Source organism: Candoia aspera, chromosome 1, assembly GCF_035149785.1.
Source record: "Candoia aspera isolate rCanAsp1 chromosome 1, rCanAsp1.hap2, whole genome shotgun sequence".
In the NCBI taxonomy this organism is placed as follows: domain Eukaryota; kingdom Metazoa; phylum Chordata; class Lepidosauria; order Squamata; family Boidae; genus Candoia; species Candoia aspera.
The window spans coordinates 178,556,285-178,572,837 of NC_086153.1; the positions used below are offsets into that span (position 1 = coordinate 178,556,285).

Genomic DNA, 16,553 nt, shown 5'->3' on the forward strand with positions numbered 1-16,553 from the left:
GCACCATTGAGTTGATACCAGGAGCCAGGATTCCAGCAAGGAAACAATATCCCATGTCTCCCAAGGAACTAGCCACCTTAAAGGATTACTTGGATTCTAATCTCCAAAACGGGGTTCATCTGACCATCTACTTCCCCAGCGTCTTCTCCTACCTTCTTCGTACCAAAGAAGCCTGAACCGTTGGCACCTGCAAACCAGGAGACACCCATGAGAGTGGTCCACGATTTCAGTTTTTTAAATAAACTCACAAAGAAAGAAACTTATCCACTGCCCCTAATATCTGATCTGCTGGATCGCTTACAGAAAGCACACATTTTTACCAGGTTGGATCTCAGGAATGCGTACAATCTGATCCGGATGAAAGAGGGGCACGAATAACTAACTGCCTTTGACACCAGGTTTGGTAAATTTGAGTACCTTGTTTTGCCCTTTGGCTTGTCTAATGCAGGAGCCATATTTTCCCGATTTATGAATTAAATTTTCTCTGATTTACAAGATAATTATCTGGTCATTTATCTAGATGACATATTAATTTTCTCTGAGGATGCTACAACTCATGTAACCCATGTACGTAATGTCTTACAAAGACTGAGAGAGAACAAGCTATTCGCCAAGCTAGAGAAGTGTGCCTTCGATTGAACTGAATTACATTTCCTGGGCTATAAAGTATCAACAGAAGGCATATCCATGGATCCTTCTAAGGTCCAGGCAATTCTCTCTTAGCAACCTCCCCGAAATGTTAAAGATGTACAAAGATTTCTAGGATTCTCCAATTTCTATAGGCGGTTCATAAAGAATTTTAGTGACAGGGCTAGACCCCTCACACAGCTTTTGAAGAAAGGATCAAAATTCATTTGGGGGGAGAGAGAGCAAGCAGCCTTCCAAGAATTTAAGCAACTCTTTGCATCCCAGCCGCTGTTAAGACACCCTGATCCCACGAAGCAATTCATAATGCATTCAGATGCTTCCGATACTGCCATTGGGGTGGTGTTATTGCAATATACAAACAAAACCGAGAATACATTGCTTCCGTGTGCCTTTTTTTCACGCATGCTCTCACCAGCAAAGAGAAACTATGATGTTTTTAACAAGGAGTTGCTGGCAATTAAAGCAGAGTGGAGGCACTGGCTAGAAGGTGCAACCTTTCCTGTGAAAGTTTGCACCGATCACAAGAATTTACAGCTTCTACAGAACACCAGATCCCTCACCCCACGCCAAATCAGATGGAGCCAGTTTTTCTCCCGTTTCAATTTTGTTATTTCTTATGTTCCCGGGGCGCAAAACTGCTTGGCAGATGCCCTGTATTGATCCTTTCAGGCAACCCCCGCCACTCACCAGGAGGTACAGGCTACTATATTACAACCTCACAACTTTCAGCAGTCTATGACAGGGAACCAGACAGAGATTTTAGCAGCAGGCAGACAAGCAGAGGACCTATTTACAAGAGTCGGAGCTCAGCAGCAACAGGACCCATATGCCAGGGCCAGGATGGATGACCTCCAGAGGGGCCCGCAAGACACTGCCCCCCCATTCATTGTGGAGGCAGGAATCCTCTGGCATAGTGGGCAATTATATATTCCCCCTTCATTGAGGGAAGAAGTACTGAGACTTTGCCATGACCATCAAACGGCAGGCCACAGAGGTGTTTTCAAAACTCTCCATAGAGCTCTGAGAGACTACTGGTGGCCTAAGATGACTGCAGACATAAAGGGTTACGTGGCTTCTTGTCACACCTGCAGACGAGCCAAGCCTCTCCCAGGGAAGCCCACAGGACTCTTGCAACCCCTACCCACCCCCAGTAGGCCTTGGGATACAATCTCCATGGATTTCATCACTGATTTAACCCGGTCCAGGGGCTGACTTCCATACTAGTGGTGGTGGACCTTTTCACAAAAATGGCGCATTTTATTCCTTGCAAGGGCCTCCCATCTGCACAAGCCACAGCGCAGTTGTTTATGGACCATGTTTTTAGGTATAGAGGTATGATAAATCACTTGGTGAGTGACAGAGGCCCACAGTTCACTTCCAGGTTCTGGAGGGCCCTTTTCCAGTCATTAGGGGTCCAGATCCACGTGTCATCATCGCATCATCCTGCTAGTAACGGGCAAGCCGAGAAAATTAACCAATGGTTACAGCAGTATCTCAGGTGTTACACCACTTATCAGCAAGACAATTGCCCAGCCCTGCTCCCCATGGCAGAATTTACTTATAACAACTCTGTGCAATCCTCTACCAAGATGTCTCCTTTCCAAGCACTCTACGGGGTTAACCCCCGGGTGTTGCCCACCTCCTCCCAGCAGGGAGCTGTTCCAGCCACGGCTGATTTTCTGAAAGAGCAACAAGCCGCACAGGAGTTGTTAAAGGAGCAGCTGAACAGGGCAAAGAGTGCTTACAAGAGAGCTGCAGATGCTCACAGACAAGAGGGGCCAGCGATTGCGGTAGGAGACAAAGTGTGGCTCTCCACCAAGTTTTTGACCTCTACCAGACCCTCCAAGAAGTTGGACTCTAAGTTTGTGGGCCCTTTCACTGTGGTACAGCAGATAAATCCAGTGGCTTATCGTTTACAGCTACCAGCATCCATGAAAGTCTATCCAGTGTTTCACAGATCATTGCTAGCCAAAGACCCTCCCCCAAGTGCCTTACGATCGCAACTGCCCCCCCCACCTCCAGTAATTGTGGAGGGGGAGGAGGAATACGAAGTAGAGGAAATTCTGGGCTCTAGGAGGAAGGGAAGGGGCATCCAATATTTAATACACTGGAAAGGGTACCCGGAGGAAGAGCGCACGTGGGAGAATGCCAGAGATGTACATGCTCCAGCACTGGTTCATTGATTCCATCAGCTTTTCCCTCATAAACCCAAGCCTCGCACTCTACCAGAGATTCCTCACTTGGATGAGCAGGCAGAGGAATTTGTAAGTTTGCACCTTCCACCCCCGCCTGAAGCCTTGACTCCAGTTACAGAGGAGGGGGGGGCCCCACAGCCCTCCACCTCAGGCGTGCATTTCCCAGGGGGGAGGGGGGACGACTCTTCTAATTATCTAGCTATTTTCCAGCAGCGGCCACCTGGGCCAGAAGCGTTATCAGACCTGGAGAGCAGCAGTGATTCATCCTCGGAGGAGTTTTCCTTTGAAGACTTTCCATCGTTGTCCAGTTCCCATGGGACCTTAGAAGGAAACGTAGACTCTTATCAAGCCTCTGGAAGGGAGGGGGTTGAAATGGAACATGAATCTGGAGGGGAGGGTGATGTCATGAGTAAGGATGGCGAGCAGGAAGGGGCTCCCATCCAGGCTGTAAAGCTCATGCGTAGTACTGAGGAATTAAGCAGCCATTCAAAGAGACACAGATCAGGCCCGCCTTAGCCTTTGGGGTTTATATGTCTGGGTTTTTCCCACGCTTATTCAGTTTGTTAGGATTCTGTTTATGTAGCAGTAATAAACATTAGAGAACTACTCCTCGTCTCAGCGTGTGTCTCACTGTTAGGACAGATATGCATTATCCTTTACATTATCCTTCCTATAGTACTTTTCAGAAGTGTTCCTACTACAGCAGCATACACATTACTGAAACATGATTACCATTATAACATCCATGGAATTTGCATACTGTGATGGAATGTCTGAAGACTCTGGGAATATAGAGGAGGGAACAGGAGCATTATAGAAAAGATTCCTTAGTCCAGGGAAGGGAAAAATGTGAGAGACTCAGAGTAACTCCGCCTTAATTATGCTAGGAATAAGTTGATCTGGAGAATTACTTTGGCAAGTTTTCAATATTCTGTTACATTACTAGCAATACAGGTAGTCCTCATTTAGTCACCAGAACTGGGGCTGGCAACTCGTTAAGAGAAGCGGTCGTTAAGTGAAACTGCAACTGCTTATGATTTTACTTTAGCTGTCCTTTGCTTTACAGACTTGCAAAGGTTGTAAATAGAAGGATTCGTCGTGAAGTTACTTTTTTTATCACAATCGTAACTGCAAATGGTTGCTAAATGAGGCATCACTAAATGAGGACTACCTAATCATTCTGGAAATCCAAGTGACCCTTGTTTCCTGAGCTTGCCAGCCTTAAAGAGTTTGATACATACTGTACAAAGAGCTACCATATTGGCAGTTTCATCAGCCACTGCTCCTGTTTCACTCCTAATCTGTTCCTAAAGGGTTGGCTATTATCTTCTGGGTTTTGTAGAAATATTCACAGATCTACTCTTCATTGGAAGCATTACTTAGTTTGAAGACAATGAAATGGATTATATTCAGAGATAGAAGTATACTGCCTGTCATACGTGTTACCCAAAGTCTATTCTACGTTTTCTTGAATGATCAGTAGTACTGCAGATCACACCTCCATAGGACTGATCAAAATAATTGTTTTTTTGCAGAAGTCTAGAGGCTCTTCATTTCAGGATTCCTACACTCGCAGTCAGCGGAGAAGAAAATTGATCGAAGAAAATGATATGTCTGATTCACCAAGCTAGCTTACATTGACATTAATTTTAGAGATCACCTCAAATCCTTGTACAGTGTTTGGGCAGATAAAATAATATCTGACTGTTACTGCAAATAGCTACACAATGGCTATACGTTTTAACTACATTTTCTTTGGTACAATCCTTACCTAGAAAAGGTACAACAGAACCAGTAACAGAGATGTTAACTTCTATTTCCATTACTGTACTAAAAAGACAAGGAAGACTACATCCTTCTTTACATCTTTGCAAATATATTAATTGAATGCTTCTATCTTTTTCCCTTCCCCATGTTTCCATGAGAGCTGCCAAAATTCAGTGGAGCTGTTCAGCTGTGATTCTGAAGTATCCCCATGGTTGCTATGACATGTTTAGTTTCCAGTGCTGCAGTGTAGCACAGGGTCATTATTGCTTCATGCCTTTACAGATAGCCCTCATTTAGTGACTGCCTCATTTAGCAACCACAGTTACAACAGTGATGAAAAAGTAACTTTATGGTCAATCCTCGCATTTATGACCTTCGCAGGTCTGTAAAGCAAAGAAAAGTTGACGTAAGAGCATAAGTACAGTCACAGCTTCACATGCCTTATTCAGGGATACTTCTGTAGTCATGCTAGAGTTACACCAGAATCCTCACCTTCCAATTCCATGTTCAAAGTGCTATGGCTCTTGCCTTCCAGCTTTCTGTTGATTAACACAAGGAAGCATTTTAATTGTGAGATAGGTTTTTTTCTTCTTCCTTAATAAGAATTTGTCTTTTGGCCACTGTTTTAGGACTGTGGCTCAAACTGTTTTTCTTCCATAAATAAAGGTCACATGGAAGTAACATGCTTCTTTGAGAAGGCCATGGCCTGTAATTTCTTCTCTTTGGGAATAATATTGTTTCTTAAAAGCCTTATTCTCGGCAGATGGGCTAAAAAAAAAAGACTTTGTTGCTTCACACTCCCTTTTAAGAGTAGAGGCTACATTCAGCTGACTCAAAATTGTCAGGCAACATGTTAGTGTTTTGGAAGATTTACATATAATGTATGCTAAGAAAAATAATTTCTATTCTTAGGTATGGGTTTGTCACATTCGAAACTCAAGAAGATGCACAAAAAATTTTACAAGAGGTAAATGATTGTTTTATATACATATATAGTAGTAATCCACTCACGTTTACATGCTTGTAGTAAAGATCAGTGTTTGAAGTCTGGGAACATTAATTCTTTTCAGATTTGGTGAGCACCATCACAGAATGGCTGCCATAGTGTGTAGGCAATTGCAGGTATGTGTATGAGAGAGAAAAATGCAAGATGCATACTAATCAGGAGAGGCAGAGGGTCTTTTCAAATGCCATAGATGTTCAGGCTACTCTTGTGCTCATGGGCATTGTGTTATAGGAATGGGGAGTTCAAAAGAGATTTAATGTTTTTTTCCTCATCTTCCTACAGTTTTCCCCTGCTCTGTTATATAGCACTAAGTGATCAAATTCCAGGGATGATTATGAGTTCAAATGTCTGAAAAGTTGAAAAGTAGAAAATGGAAAACATGTTCATTTCTGTACCCTTATCAGAACATCTCTATAGAAGAGCTCATCTCAAAGCACTCTTAGTCCCATCTATGACGCTATCGCCAAGATATTTTAAGATGTTAAGGCAGAAGTTCCCCAACTATTCTATGTTAAAATCAGTACCTTGGAGAAAAAAAATCTAGAGATTGTTTTATATTTAGAATTCATATTTTTTTAATTATAAATTCTCAAAATCCTTATACAGTAAGATTATTTAAAGAAAAAAATTGTAATAGTAACTGAGCGCCAAAAAAAAATCTGCAAGAGGTTTTCTGTAAGATGTGGAATGAAATAAGGATATCTGAAAATGTTGGATTGTTTGTAAACATTTTGTAAAACAAGATTTATAAGTAAGTAACATAAGTAACAAACTTCCTTTGTTTTGTTTAGGCTGAAAAATTAAATTATAAAGATAAGAAACTGAACATTGGTCCAGCAATAAGAAAACAACAAGTAGGGATTCCTCGTATGTATTTATTTGTTTTCTCTCCCTCTCTTCCCACCCCTCATTTTATAGAATTGATGGATGTAATAGAAACTGCTTTCCCAGTGATGTGGGTTCCTTGGAAAAATATGTGTGCAAATTATTTTGATTTAAATTAGCATATTTGTCTAACCCATAGTCTATAGATACATTTGAATTGTTTGGTGTGGGAAGAGAATTACATTTATTTTGTTTTATGAGCTTTGATCCTTATATTCAGAGAAACTAAAAGCTTTGATATGAGGAAAATACTTTTATTGGAATATTGAAAACTGTTTTGTTTTGCTTTGCTTTGCTTTGCTTTGTTTTGCTTTGCTTTGCTTTGCTTTTTAATTGGGCACTGTAATTCAGGCTTGAAAGGGAAACAGATAGAAGTCCCTTTCAAGCAGAGCACTAGAGATAACCATTAAGAGGCCAGGATGAAGAGAGTGCACGTATGAGACTGCTTCTGGTTCTTCCTGTCTATTCACTTCACAGCAAGAATCAAGAAGTCCTCCATGTGGCATTCAGTCTGGCTACATGGGGGTTATAGGGAAGGACAAGTAATGCATGTCTCTTTCATTTCTCTGTAGCTTCTCCAGCTGCTACCTCTTTCACTTCTCTCCCAGCCATTCCTTTAGTAGTTTACTAAGGGAGAACCATAATATTTCTGCTTCACCTGAAAAACAAGTATCATAAAACTTTGAAACTTGCCTGAAGTGGAAATTGTTGACCATGGAAAATTTTCAGACCCATGTCTCTTGCTTCTCCCATGCAAATGCTACAGACAATAATTATTCCATTTGCATAGTGATGACAGTAATGTTCTACAGGTAGTCCTTGCTTACTGATGGTAATTGAGACCAGGAACTCTGTCTCTAAGCAATGCGGTCATAAAGTGCAATGTTAGGTGACCACACCGACTTAAGACAGCAGTTCTGTCCTGATTACCAGGAAACACACTGAGGCGAGGACTTGGTCTCTAATATTTATTAGTAGTACTTAACAAGAATCCTAACAAACTGAGAAAGCGTGGGAAAACCCAGCCATATAAACCCCAAAGGTTAAGGCGGTCCCGATCTGTGTCTCTTTGAATGGCTGAACAGTTCCTCAGTGCTACGCATGCGCTTGACAGTCTGGGTGAGAGCCCCCTGCTCGCCATCCTTACTCATGATATCACCCTCCCCTCCAGATTGATATTCCATTTCAGCCCCCTCCCCTCCAGAGTCTTGATAAGATATGTTGTCTGCTTGTAAAGTCCCATGAGAACTTGGCAAAGAAGGTAATTCTTCAAAGGACAACTCCTCCACGGACGAAGCGGTGCTGCCCTCCCAATCCGATAACGCCTCCGAGCCAGGTGGCTGCTGCTGAAAAACATCTAGAGAGTTAGCATGGTCAGCCCCCCTCCCCCCTGGGAAATGCAAGCCCGAGGTTGAGGGCTGTGGTTCCCCCACCTCCTCTGTAACTGGAGTCGAGGCTTCAGGCCGGGGCGGGGGGAAATACACACTCACGAACTCCTCAGCTTGGGCTTCTTCGGCCTGCTCAGGCGAAAGAGGAATCTCGGGTAAAATGCGAGGCTTGGGTTTGTGAGGGAAAAGCTGATGGAATCGATGAACCAGTGCTGGAGCATGTACATCTCTGGCATTCTCCCACGTGCGCTCCTCCTCAGGGTACCCTTTCCAGTGTATGAAATATTGGATGCCCCTTCCCCTCCTCCTAGAGTCCAGAATCTCTTCCACTTCGTACTCCTCCTCTCCCTCCACAATTACTGGAGGTGGGGGGGGTAGTTGCGATCGCAAGTTACTTGGGGGAGGGTCTTTGGCTAGCAAGGCTCTGTGAAACACTGGATGGATCTTCATGGATGGTGGGAGCTGTAAACGATAAGCTACTGGATTTATCTGCTGCACCACAGTGAAAGGGCCGACGAACTTAGAGTCCAATTTCTTGGAGGGTCTGGTAGAGATCAAGAACTTGGTAGAGAGCCACACTTTGTCTCCTACTGCGATCGCTGGCCCCTCCTGCCTGTGAGCGTCTGCCGCCCTTTTGTAAGCACTCTTTGCCCTGTTCAGCTGCTCCTTTAACAACTCCTGTGCGGCTTGTTGCTCTTGTGGTGCTGGCATTCCTTAGCTGGGAAGGAGATTGCTCCTGTAGTCCAGTTCATCAACGGGTTGTGGATCCTCAGCCAAGGCGTGCCTAGGATTACCGGCACATTTAGCGCTGCAGTAACATAAAGCTGGATCCACTCAGTGTGGTCTCCCACTGTCAGCTGCACCGGTTCTGTGAGCCTTCTAATCGGCCCTGCCTTGAGGGGCTGGCCGTCAATGGTCTCTACTTCTATGGGGCATGGCAATTCCCTGGTCGGTATGTTGCAGTCTTGTACGGTCTGTGCATCAATAAAATTAGTTGAAGCTCCAGAATCCACGAGGGCCTCTAGCTTGACCTGGTGCTCTGGGTTGACTTGGACTTTTACGGGTAAGTAGTAAAAGTCTTGCCTGGAATCTTCGGAATGAGCCCTCCTTAATTGATTTACGGTCTCCCTGCTGAGCTCTTGGGAGGGAGACCAACGGAGTTTCCCTGATTGGAAACAGAGGCGGGGATGGGTCCTGTTTCAGCTGCTTGCCCTGGGGGTCTTACTTGGGTTGTTTGGCCTCTCGCTGGGCAAGTTCTCACCATGTGCCCCTGGGCTCCGCAGTAGAAACACAGGGCTCTCTCTCTCCTTCTCTGCCTCTCAGTCTCGGAAATCAGTCTCCTGCTTGTCCCAATCTGCATTGGCTCCTCTCGTGCTGAGTGAGAGGCTGCTACAAGGGGAGTTGGGAATCCTGAAAACGCTCGGAGGGTCTTGCTTCTCCCCGGCTGCATCTGCCTAAGCTCCTCTAGCCTGGCATCTATGACCACCGATAGCTGATATAGGGCTTCTAATGTGGCTGGTGTTCCCTGGCGCACCAATTCATTCTTAATCTCCTCATCCAGCCCCTGTTTGAATTGGTCTTTTAATGCACTCTCATTCCAGTCCAGATCTCCTGCTAACAACTTGAAATCAGCAATGTAGAGTCCCACCCTCTTGTTACCTTGCTTGAGCCTCCGAATCTCCCGGCTGGCCGTGGCCTCTCTGATGGGGTCGTCAAAGTGTGCTCGGAAGCCTGCCAAAAAGTTCTGGTAGTCGTTGAGAATCGGATCGTTGTTCTCCACCATGGGAATAGCCCATTTGGCCGCTGGTCCCTTCAGCAGGCCTAGGATGAAAGTGACTCTGGTTCTGTCTGTGGGAAACTCTGCGGGTCTGCTGTCGAAGAACATAGTACACTGTGTGAGAAAGATTCTCAGCTGTCCTGCTTCTCCTCCAAATTTCTCTGGTAGACTGCCCTGTGATCTCAACATTACCGGTGGGGCTGCTGCTGCTGCTGCTGCTGGTGCCGGTTGTGGGTTAATCGGAGCTGGTTGTTGCAACTGCTGTAGCATGGCAGCTTGTAATGTGTTGATCTGGAGATCTACTTGTTGCTGGTGTTGCTGTAGGGCTGCTGCTAATTGCTGGATGGCGAGCCGCATTTCTTGGTTTTCTGAAGACATTTCTAAACGTATCTGTTTAATTGCTTGTTCCTCCCTCTTTCGATGGGAGTATGAGTTTGTTAGGATTGATGTCCTGATTACCAGGAAACACACTGAGGCGAGGACTTGGTCTCTAATATTTATTAGTAGTACTTAACAAGAATCCTAACAAACTGAGAAAGCGTGGGAAAACCCAGCCATATAAACCCCAAAGGTTAAGGCGGTCCCGATCTGTGTCTCTTTGAATGGCTGAACAGTTCCTCAGTGCTACGCATGCGCTTGACAGTCTGGGTGAGAGCCCCCTGCTCGCCATCCTTACTCATGATAAGTTCCAGCAATCCCAGTTGCTGTCGTTAGGCGAATCCCATGCAGTCACAGCATCCCACGGTCACGTATCACTAGGGCGAGGATTTCTATGACCTAAAAATGTTAGAAATATGCAAGCATTTATTACCTTAAAACTGTTTAAATATGACTTTTAAAGCAAAAATATGACTTTACAATGTTTCTGAAATTAGCACCCAATTTTTAAAAATCTGTGCTTACACACACACACACACACATGCATACACAAATTAAAAGGTTTATTCTTCTTTCCTTCCAGTGCAGAAGTGCTAGTATTGAAGGAATCAAATGAATATTTTGAGAGTAAAACGGTCATCCCTGGATTAGTTTTCATTAACAGCAGAATTGCATTGAATGACCACATGCATCTTGAGGTTATCAAACTCAAAACTCCTTCTTTTGTCCACCAGTATGATCTTGTATCTGGAGAAACTCCATTCGATATCACAAGAAGTTATAGGAACAAATTTGAAAAGAGCAAACTCATCTGGAGAAAATTCTGGCTTGAAGTCTTCAAATTTTGCTTTGAGTCCATTTAGAATGTTACTTATTTTGCTAAATGTTGAGTAACCCAGATTAGATTGCAGCACTCTTTGTAGTTTATCACTATTTTTTTCAGCCACTTTCCCCTTTGCTTGCTTTAAATCACTCTCAGTTTGTTTTACAATGTTCAGTGCATCACTAAGTTCCATTCCTACAGTTTCAAGGCGGGTGATTGCTCTTGATAATCCACTGAAGTTAGATCCTATGTATGCTAAGTTTCCAGCCAAGGTTTCAGAAAAGGAATCTTGCACAATCTTGATGGAGGAAGATTCACAACAGTCAAATTCTTTAACTATCCGCTGTAAGGAAGCATAATTTGTGAAATAATACATACCCGCATCCAACCAAGTCCCCCAACGTGTCACAACAGGTTGGGGAGGGAGAGCCAAAGTAGGAGCAATTTCTTTGAACTTTTGTACTCAAAGTGGAGCTTTAATGAACATTTTTTTCCATTTGAAATTATCTACTTCAGAATAGTTGCTTCAAATCTCTTCGGCCACTCTGTGTAAACCATGTGCAGGCATGTGATATGGATCATTTTTGGATAAAGAAGTTTAAGTCCCTTGGCTGCTTTAGTCATGTATGGAGCAGCATCTGTTACGAAGAGAAGAATATTTCCCTTTTTACACCATCCAGCCAGAGTAGTTTCATTGTCAAAGAGCATAGCAATAGTGGAATTGTTTACTTTTTGTAGTTTCACATGTTAGAAGAAATGCTTCACCAGGCTTGTCACATTTCAGAGTGCCAATAATAACATTGGCTACATATCTTCTGTTTACATCATTTGTTTCATCTATTGAAACCCCTATCTTATTGTTGTCAACAGCAGATCTTATCTTTCCTAACACATCTTCATAGCAGGCAGAGATGTAATTTTTCCTTACAGTTGATTCATTTGGAATCGGGTGACTGGTGTACTTCTCCAAAAAATGCCTGAGGCTACCACTACCTAATTTCCTTAAGGGAATATTTGAAGTAACCATCATTGTACAGAGATCCTTACAAAATTCTGACTGGGTATTTGATGAACCTGCAGTTGAAGAAGCAGCTCTCTCGAAAAGGAGACATTGCCTGTTCTCAGTGAAGGTAAATCTTGTTAAACAACTCTTGTGTTTCACGGTGTCACAATGTTGTTGAATATTAAAACGCTTTGGGGCCGATACCTTAACTTCACACAATTTACAAAACAAAAGATCACCATCACTACTGAAAATATGCTCCCCAAATTCTTGAACAAGACGCCGTAATTTCACACTCGCTGAACATCTACTTTTAGGCATGTTGAAATCAGATCACAGCTCTCATGTGACTCCACCATCTTGAACACACACACGCCTGAGTTGGGGAGGGAATGAGAAAAAGAAAAAAAAATAGGCAAATTCTCAACTCTTTTTTTCAGGCCTGGTCAGGGCAGAAGCCTCTGCCTGCTGAAATTTTAAAAAAGGTTGCTCTCTCTCTCTTACACACACACACACGCACGAGTTGGGGAACAAATAAGAAAAAGAAAAAACAGGCAAATTCTCACCTTTTTTTCAGGCCTGGTCAGGGGAGAAGCCTTTGTTCCCATCTCTCTCTCACTCGCTCTCACTCTCTCACACACACACACCCCTCCCTGAGTTGGGGAGCAAATAAGAAAAAGAAATAGGCAAATTCTCACTTTCTTTGCTGGCTCAAACTTGCTGGCTTATCAGGAGGGTTGCCAATGACCAAAATACGATGTTGGTTACAAAATTAAGCAGAAATATGATATAACTCCTTTAAAAAGTCAAAATATGACTTTTCAGGTAAAATAAAAAGCATCTAATTCTCACCAGATTACTCTAAAACCTGTTTTTAACTTACTTACAAATTCAGATAAAGGTTCCAGAAAAAATATGACATGTCATAGAAATCCTCACCCTAGTGATCACCATTTGCAACCTCCTGCCAGCTTCCCCATTGACTTTGCTTGTCAGAAACTGGCAGTGAAAGCCTCAAATGACGATTATGTGACCGCAGGACACTGCAACATCATAATTGCAAGCTGGTTGCCAAGCAACCGAAGCACAATCATGTGACTGCGGGGACGCTTCAACAGCTGCAATTACGAGGACCAGTCGTAAGTCCCCCTCATTCAGTGTCAACTTCAAACTGTCACTGAACGAGTGGCCATTTAACCAGGACTACCTGTATTAGCAAGGCGGTTTAGGCTTTATTAGGATGATAAAAGGCATTTGCCTTCACTGAATTATGTGCCTGTCTACTTAATGATGGCAAATATCTTTTCATTAATCAGTTTTATAGAACATTTCCTAGTATTTAAAATATTGTATATAAATATATTATTTTATGTTATATAAACTTAATTTTACTTAACGTTTTTTGCAACTGCAGAATTAACAAATTATACCACTAAATGCCATAGCTTAGAATTATGTGCCATGTTTCACACAGGGTTTTCTTGCTGCTCATGGTTTAGGTTTAGGTTTAGATTTAGATTTAGATTTGTTATAGCTGCCCAACTCTGATTGACTCTGGGCAAATTACCACTGTAATTTTCTGTTTCATCATTAAAACCCCATCTATCAAAATATTTGTGTGCGCTTAAAATTGCTGTCCAGGAAATTTGAGGAAATTCAGGAGACTCTCCCCCCATGCCTGATTAATTATTTGCCCCCAAGTATTCCAAACTCATATAGGTTACATATCCGGTTTTTACAAACTAAAAAACACTGTTGTTGTTATTCTGAAAGCATAACGATGTGAATTTTTATTCTGTCACTATTTCAGGATCCAGTATAATGCCAGCAGCTGGAACAATGTACTTGACTACTTCAACTGGATATCCATACACATACCATAATGGAGTAGCTTATTTTCATACTCCTGAAGTTGCCTCTGTTCCACAGCCGTGGGTAAGTAATTTTGTACCAGCAGTAGTTTCCATATGCTTTCCTGAAGCAGCCCCATGTAGATTAAATCTTAAATTATTGATAAAATTTTGAAGCATCAAATAACATTTAGAATGTTTAATACCCTTAACTGCTTCCTGATCACTCAACCATAATTAACAAAATAGGACTGATGGTGACTGCATTCACATACAGCACTAAGCCAAGACTTTTAAATCATGATTAACAAGCATAGTGGCCTGTTCCAACTAGTTATAATGGTTGCGTTTTCACATTACGCTAAATCAAAAATAACCCAAATTATAGCTTAATGTTACGTGTGAAGCAGGCCACTATTTTTATGAAGGTTAATATTAATCATTATTAGCCAGTTTGGCTAATTATTTATTATATTATTAATATAATATAACTATTATTATTTACTAATTAATTATTATAAATAATTAATAGTAATAATAATAATTAGCTAGTTTGGTCTAGCGCTTAAGGCACCAGGCTAGAAACCAGGAGACTGTGAATTCTTGTCCCAGCTTAGGCATGAAAGCCAGCTGGGTGACTTTGCGCCAGTTACACTCAGCCCAACTCACCTCACAGGGTTGTTGTTGTGGGGGAAAATAGGAGGAAGGAGTATTTGTACATTCCCCGCCTTGAGTTATTTATAAAAATAATAAAGGGATAAAAAAATCTAAAAAAAAAAGATCATGGTCAATTTCAGTTGAGTTTGAAACAGGCTTCAAATTTTATTTATCAAATTTGTGTGGTGCCAAATCTTCTAGACTCAAATACAATAAAATTTTACCCAATAGTAAGAGTAACACTACACTATGCATCACGACTATGAACCTGTAATGTAATTTATATTATATTATATTATATTATATTATATTATATTATATTATATTATATTATATTATATTATATTATATTATATTATATTATATTGTAATTTTAATATAATATATTAAAATATAATAGCTATAGCTATAAATAAGCATTAAAAAATAAAACTTAAGAAAGATGCCAAATGGTTGTTTTTTAAAATCCCTCCAGAAGAGTTTGGTCTAAAAGCTTCCAGAAGGCTGTTACAAAGGAGGCCCATCTAACTTCTAAAGAAATCCTGTTCCATAGCATAGGTGTCACATTAGAGAAACAAGTTTTTCTGGCCTTAGTCTTCCTTATTTCACAGAAGTGGTGTTCGACAAGCAGCAGCTACTACAGGGATCTAGGAGAAGTCAAAGACCCAAAATCCTAATCATAAATTAAATTAGTATTGATATATATGAGAGCCTGTTTAGTGCAGTGGCTAAGGCATCAGGCTAGAAACTGGGAAGCCATGAGTTCTAGACCCACCTTAGGCACAAAGCTAGCTGGGTGACCTTGGGCCAGTCACTCTCTCTCAGCCCAGCTCTGGGAAGAAGGCAATGGCAAACCACTTCTGAAATCTTGCCAAGAAAACCACAGGGACTTGTCCAGGCAGTCACCAGGAATCAAAACTGACTTGAAGGCAAAAATAAAAAAATGGTATATATCCAATGCTGTCTGGAAGTGAAAGGACAGGGGAATCTGCCATGGATGATGAAGGGGGTAGAGCACACAATCCTAGATAACATGCATAAGTTATTTAATGAAACTTGTACCCCCTTTTTGTTTGTTTGTTTGTTTTTACATAAACTAGTGCTTTAACAGAACACAAGTATATTTCTAAGTAACGTTCTAAAACCTGAGTCAGCGAAATACTAATTGATTTTCATTTTTTCTTTTTTTTTTAAGTCACGTTCCATTTCTAGTTCTCCTGTGATGGTGGCTCAGCCAATTTATCAACAACCAACATATCACTATCAGGTAAAAGTTAAATGATTGCATTTGTTCAGTATGTTAGTGAATAAGGGAAATTACTAATTACATTATTTTGTGTTTGTGTAACAAAGTACTCTAAAAACTTATAAATATATCCCACTTGGTTTTTATTGGTTAATGGTATTTTAGCACTTTTATTAACTGTAATGTTTTCAGTTTATATTATTTTACAAAGTTTGTATGTACATAGCTTTAAGATTTTGACTAGGCAGTGTCTTAACAAGCAATTGTTTCCATTTATCGTAGGCTCCTGCACAGTGTCTTCCTGGACAATGGCAATGGAGTATTCCCCAGGTAAGTTGAAAGTTGAAATATTTTTCAATTATCTCTTTCCCACATTTTACTATTGTTTCACTCTCCATACAAACTGCTTAAGGAACAAAAAATAGTCTTTTCCAGTTCTGTTCTGATAAAAATTACTCTATATGAGAGGTAGGTCCAAAAGTATAGATCTAGGGTCATTAGAAACCTTTGTGGTTGAGTAAGAATAAATAACTATTCTTTACTACTGTGTTGAGGACATCATGGTTGCAAACGGGATTGTGATGCCACATGTTGAAAACACCACATAGTGTTCTGATTTTTCCTGGCAACTGACGGTAAGAATTGTGTGCTAAGTTCCTCAGTTACCCTCTTCCCAGTGAATTTCAGATTGATAAATTCGCGTTATATTGAGAAAGATTATATCATTTCAAGACTTTTTAAAAAAATAATGCTATTAACAGATGTACCATAGAATGTAAGGATGTGATACATGTTTTGAATCAAACCATTTTGAATCTGGAAATATTTCAAGGTCAAACAGTGTTTTGCAATTAGAACACAGCTATTTTACCTCAAAGCTTTTCCCAAATACTTGCAAGACATTTGGTTTGTGTGGGACACAATGCATTC

At 41.4% G+C, this 16,553-nt stretch overlaps 1 protein-coding gene across 1 annotated transcript in view; it reads left to right on the forward strand.

Annotated features, from left to right (window-relative positions):
- Window positions 1–16,553, forward strand: part of BOLL (boule homolog, RNA binding protein) — a 38,733-nt gene that overhangs the window by 5,858 nt on the left and 16,322 nt on the right. Inside the window, exons 3-8 of the mRNA XM_063291877.1 lie at window positions 5,523–5,577; window positions 6,408–6,483; window positions 13,681–13,805; window positions 14,170–14,172; window positions 15,573–15,644; window positions 15,906–15,953. Coding sequence (XP_063147947.1) covers window positions 5,523–5,577; window positions 6,408–6,483; window positions 13,681–13,805; window positions 14,170–14,172; window positions 15,573–15,644; window positions 15,906–15,953 — 379 coding nt within the window. The remainder of the gene's footprint in view (window positions 1–5,522; window positions 5,578–6,407; window positions 6,484–13,680; window positions 13,806–14,169; window positions 14,173–15,572; window positions 15,645–15,905; window positions 15,954–16,553) is intronic.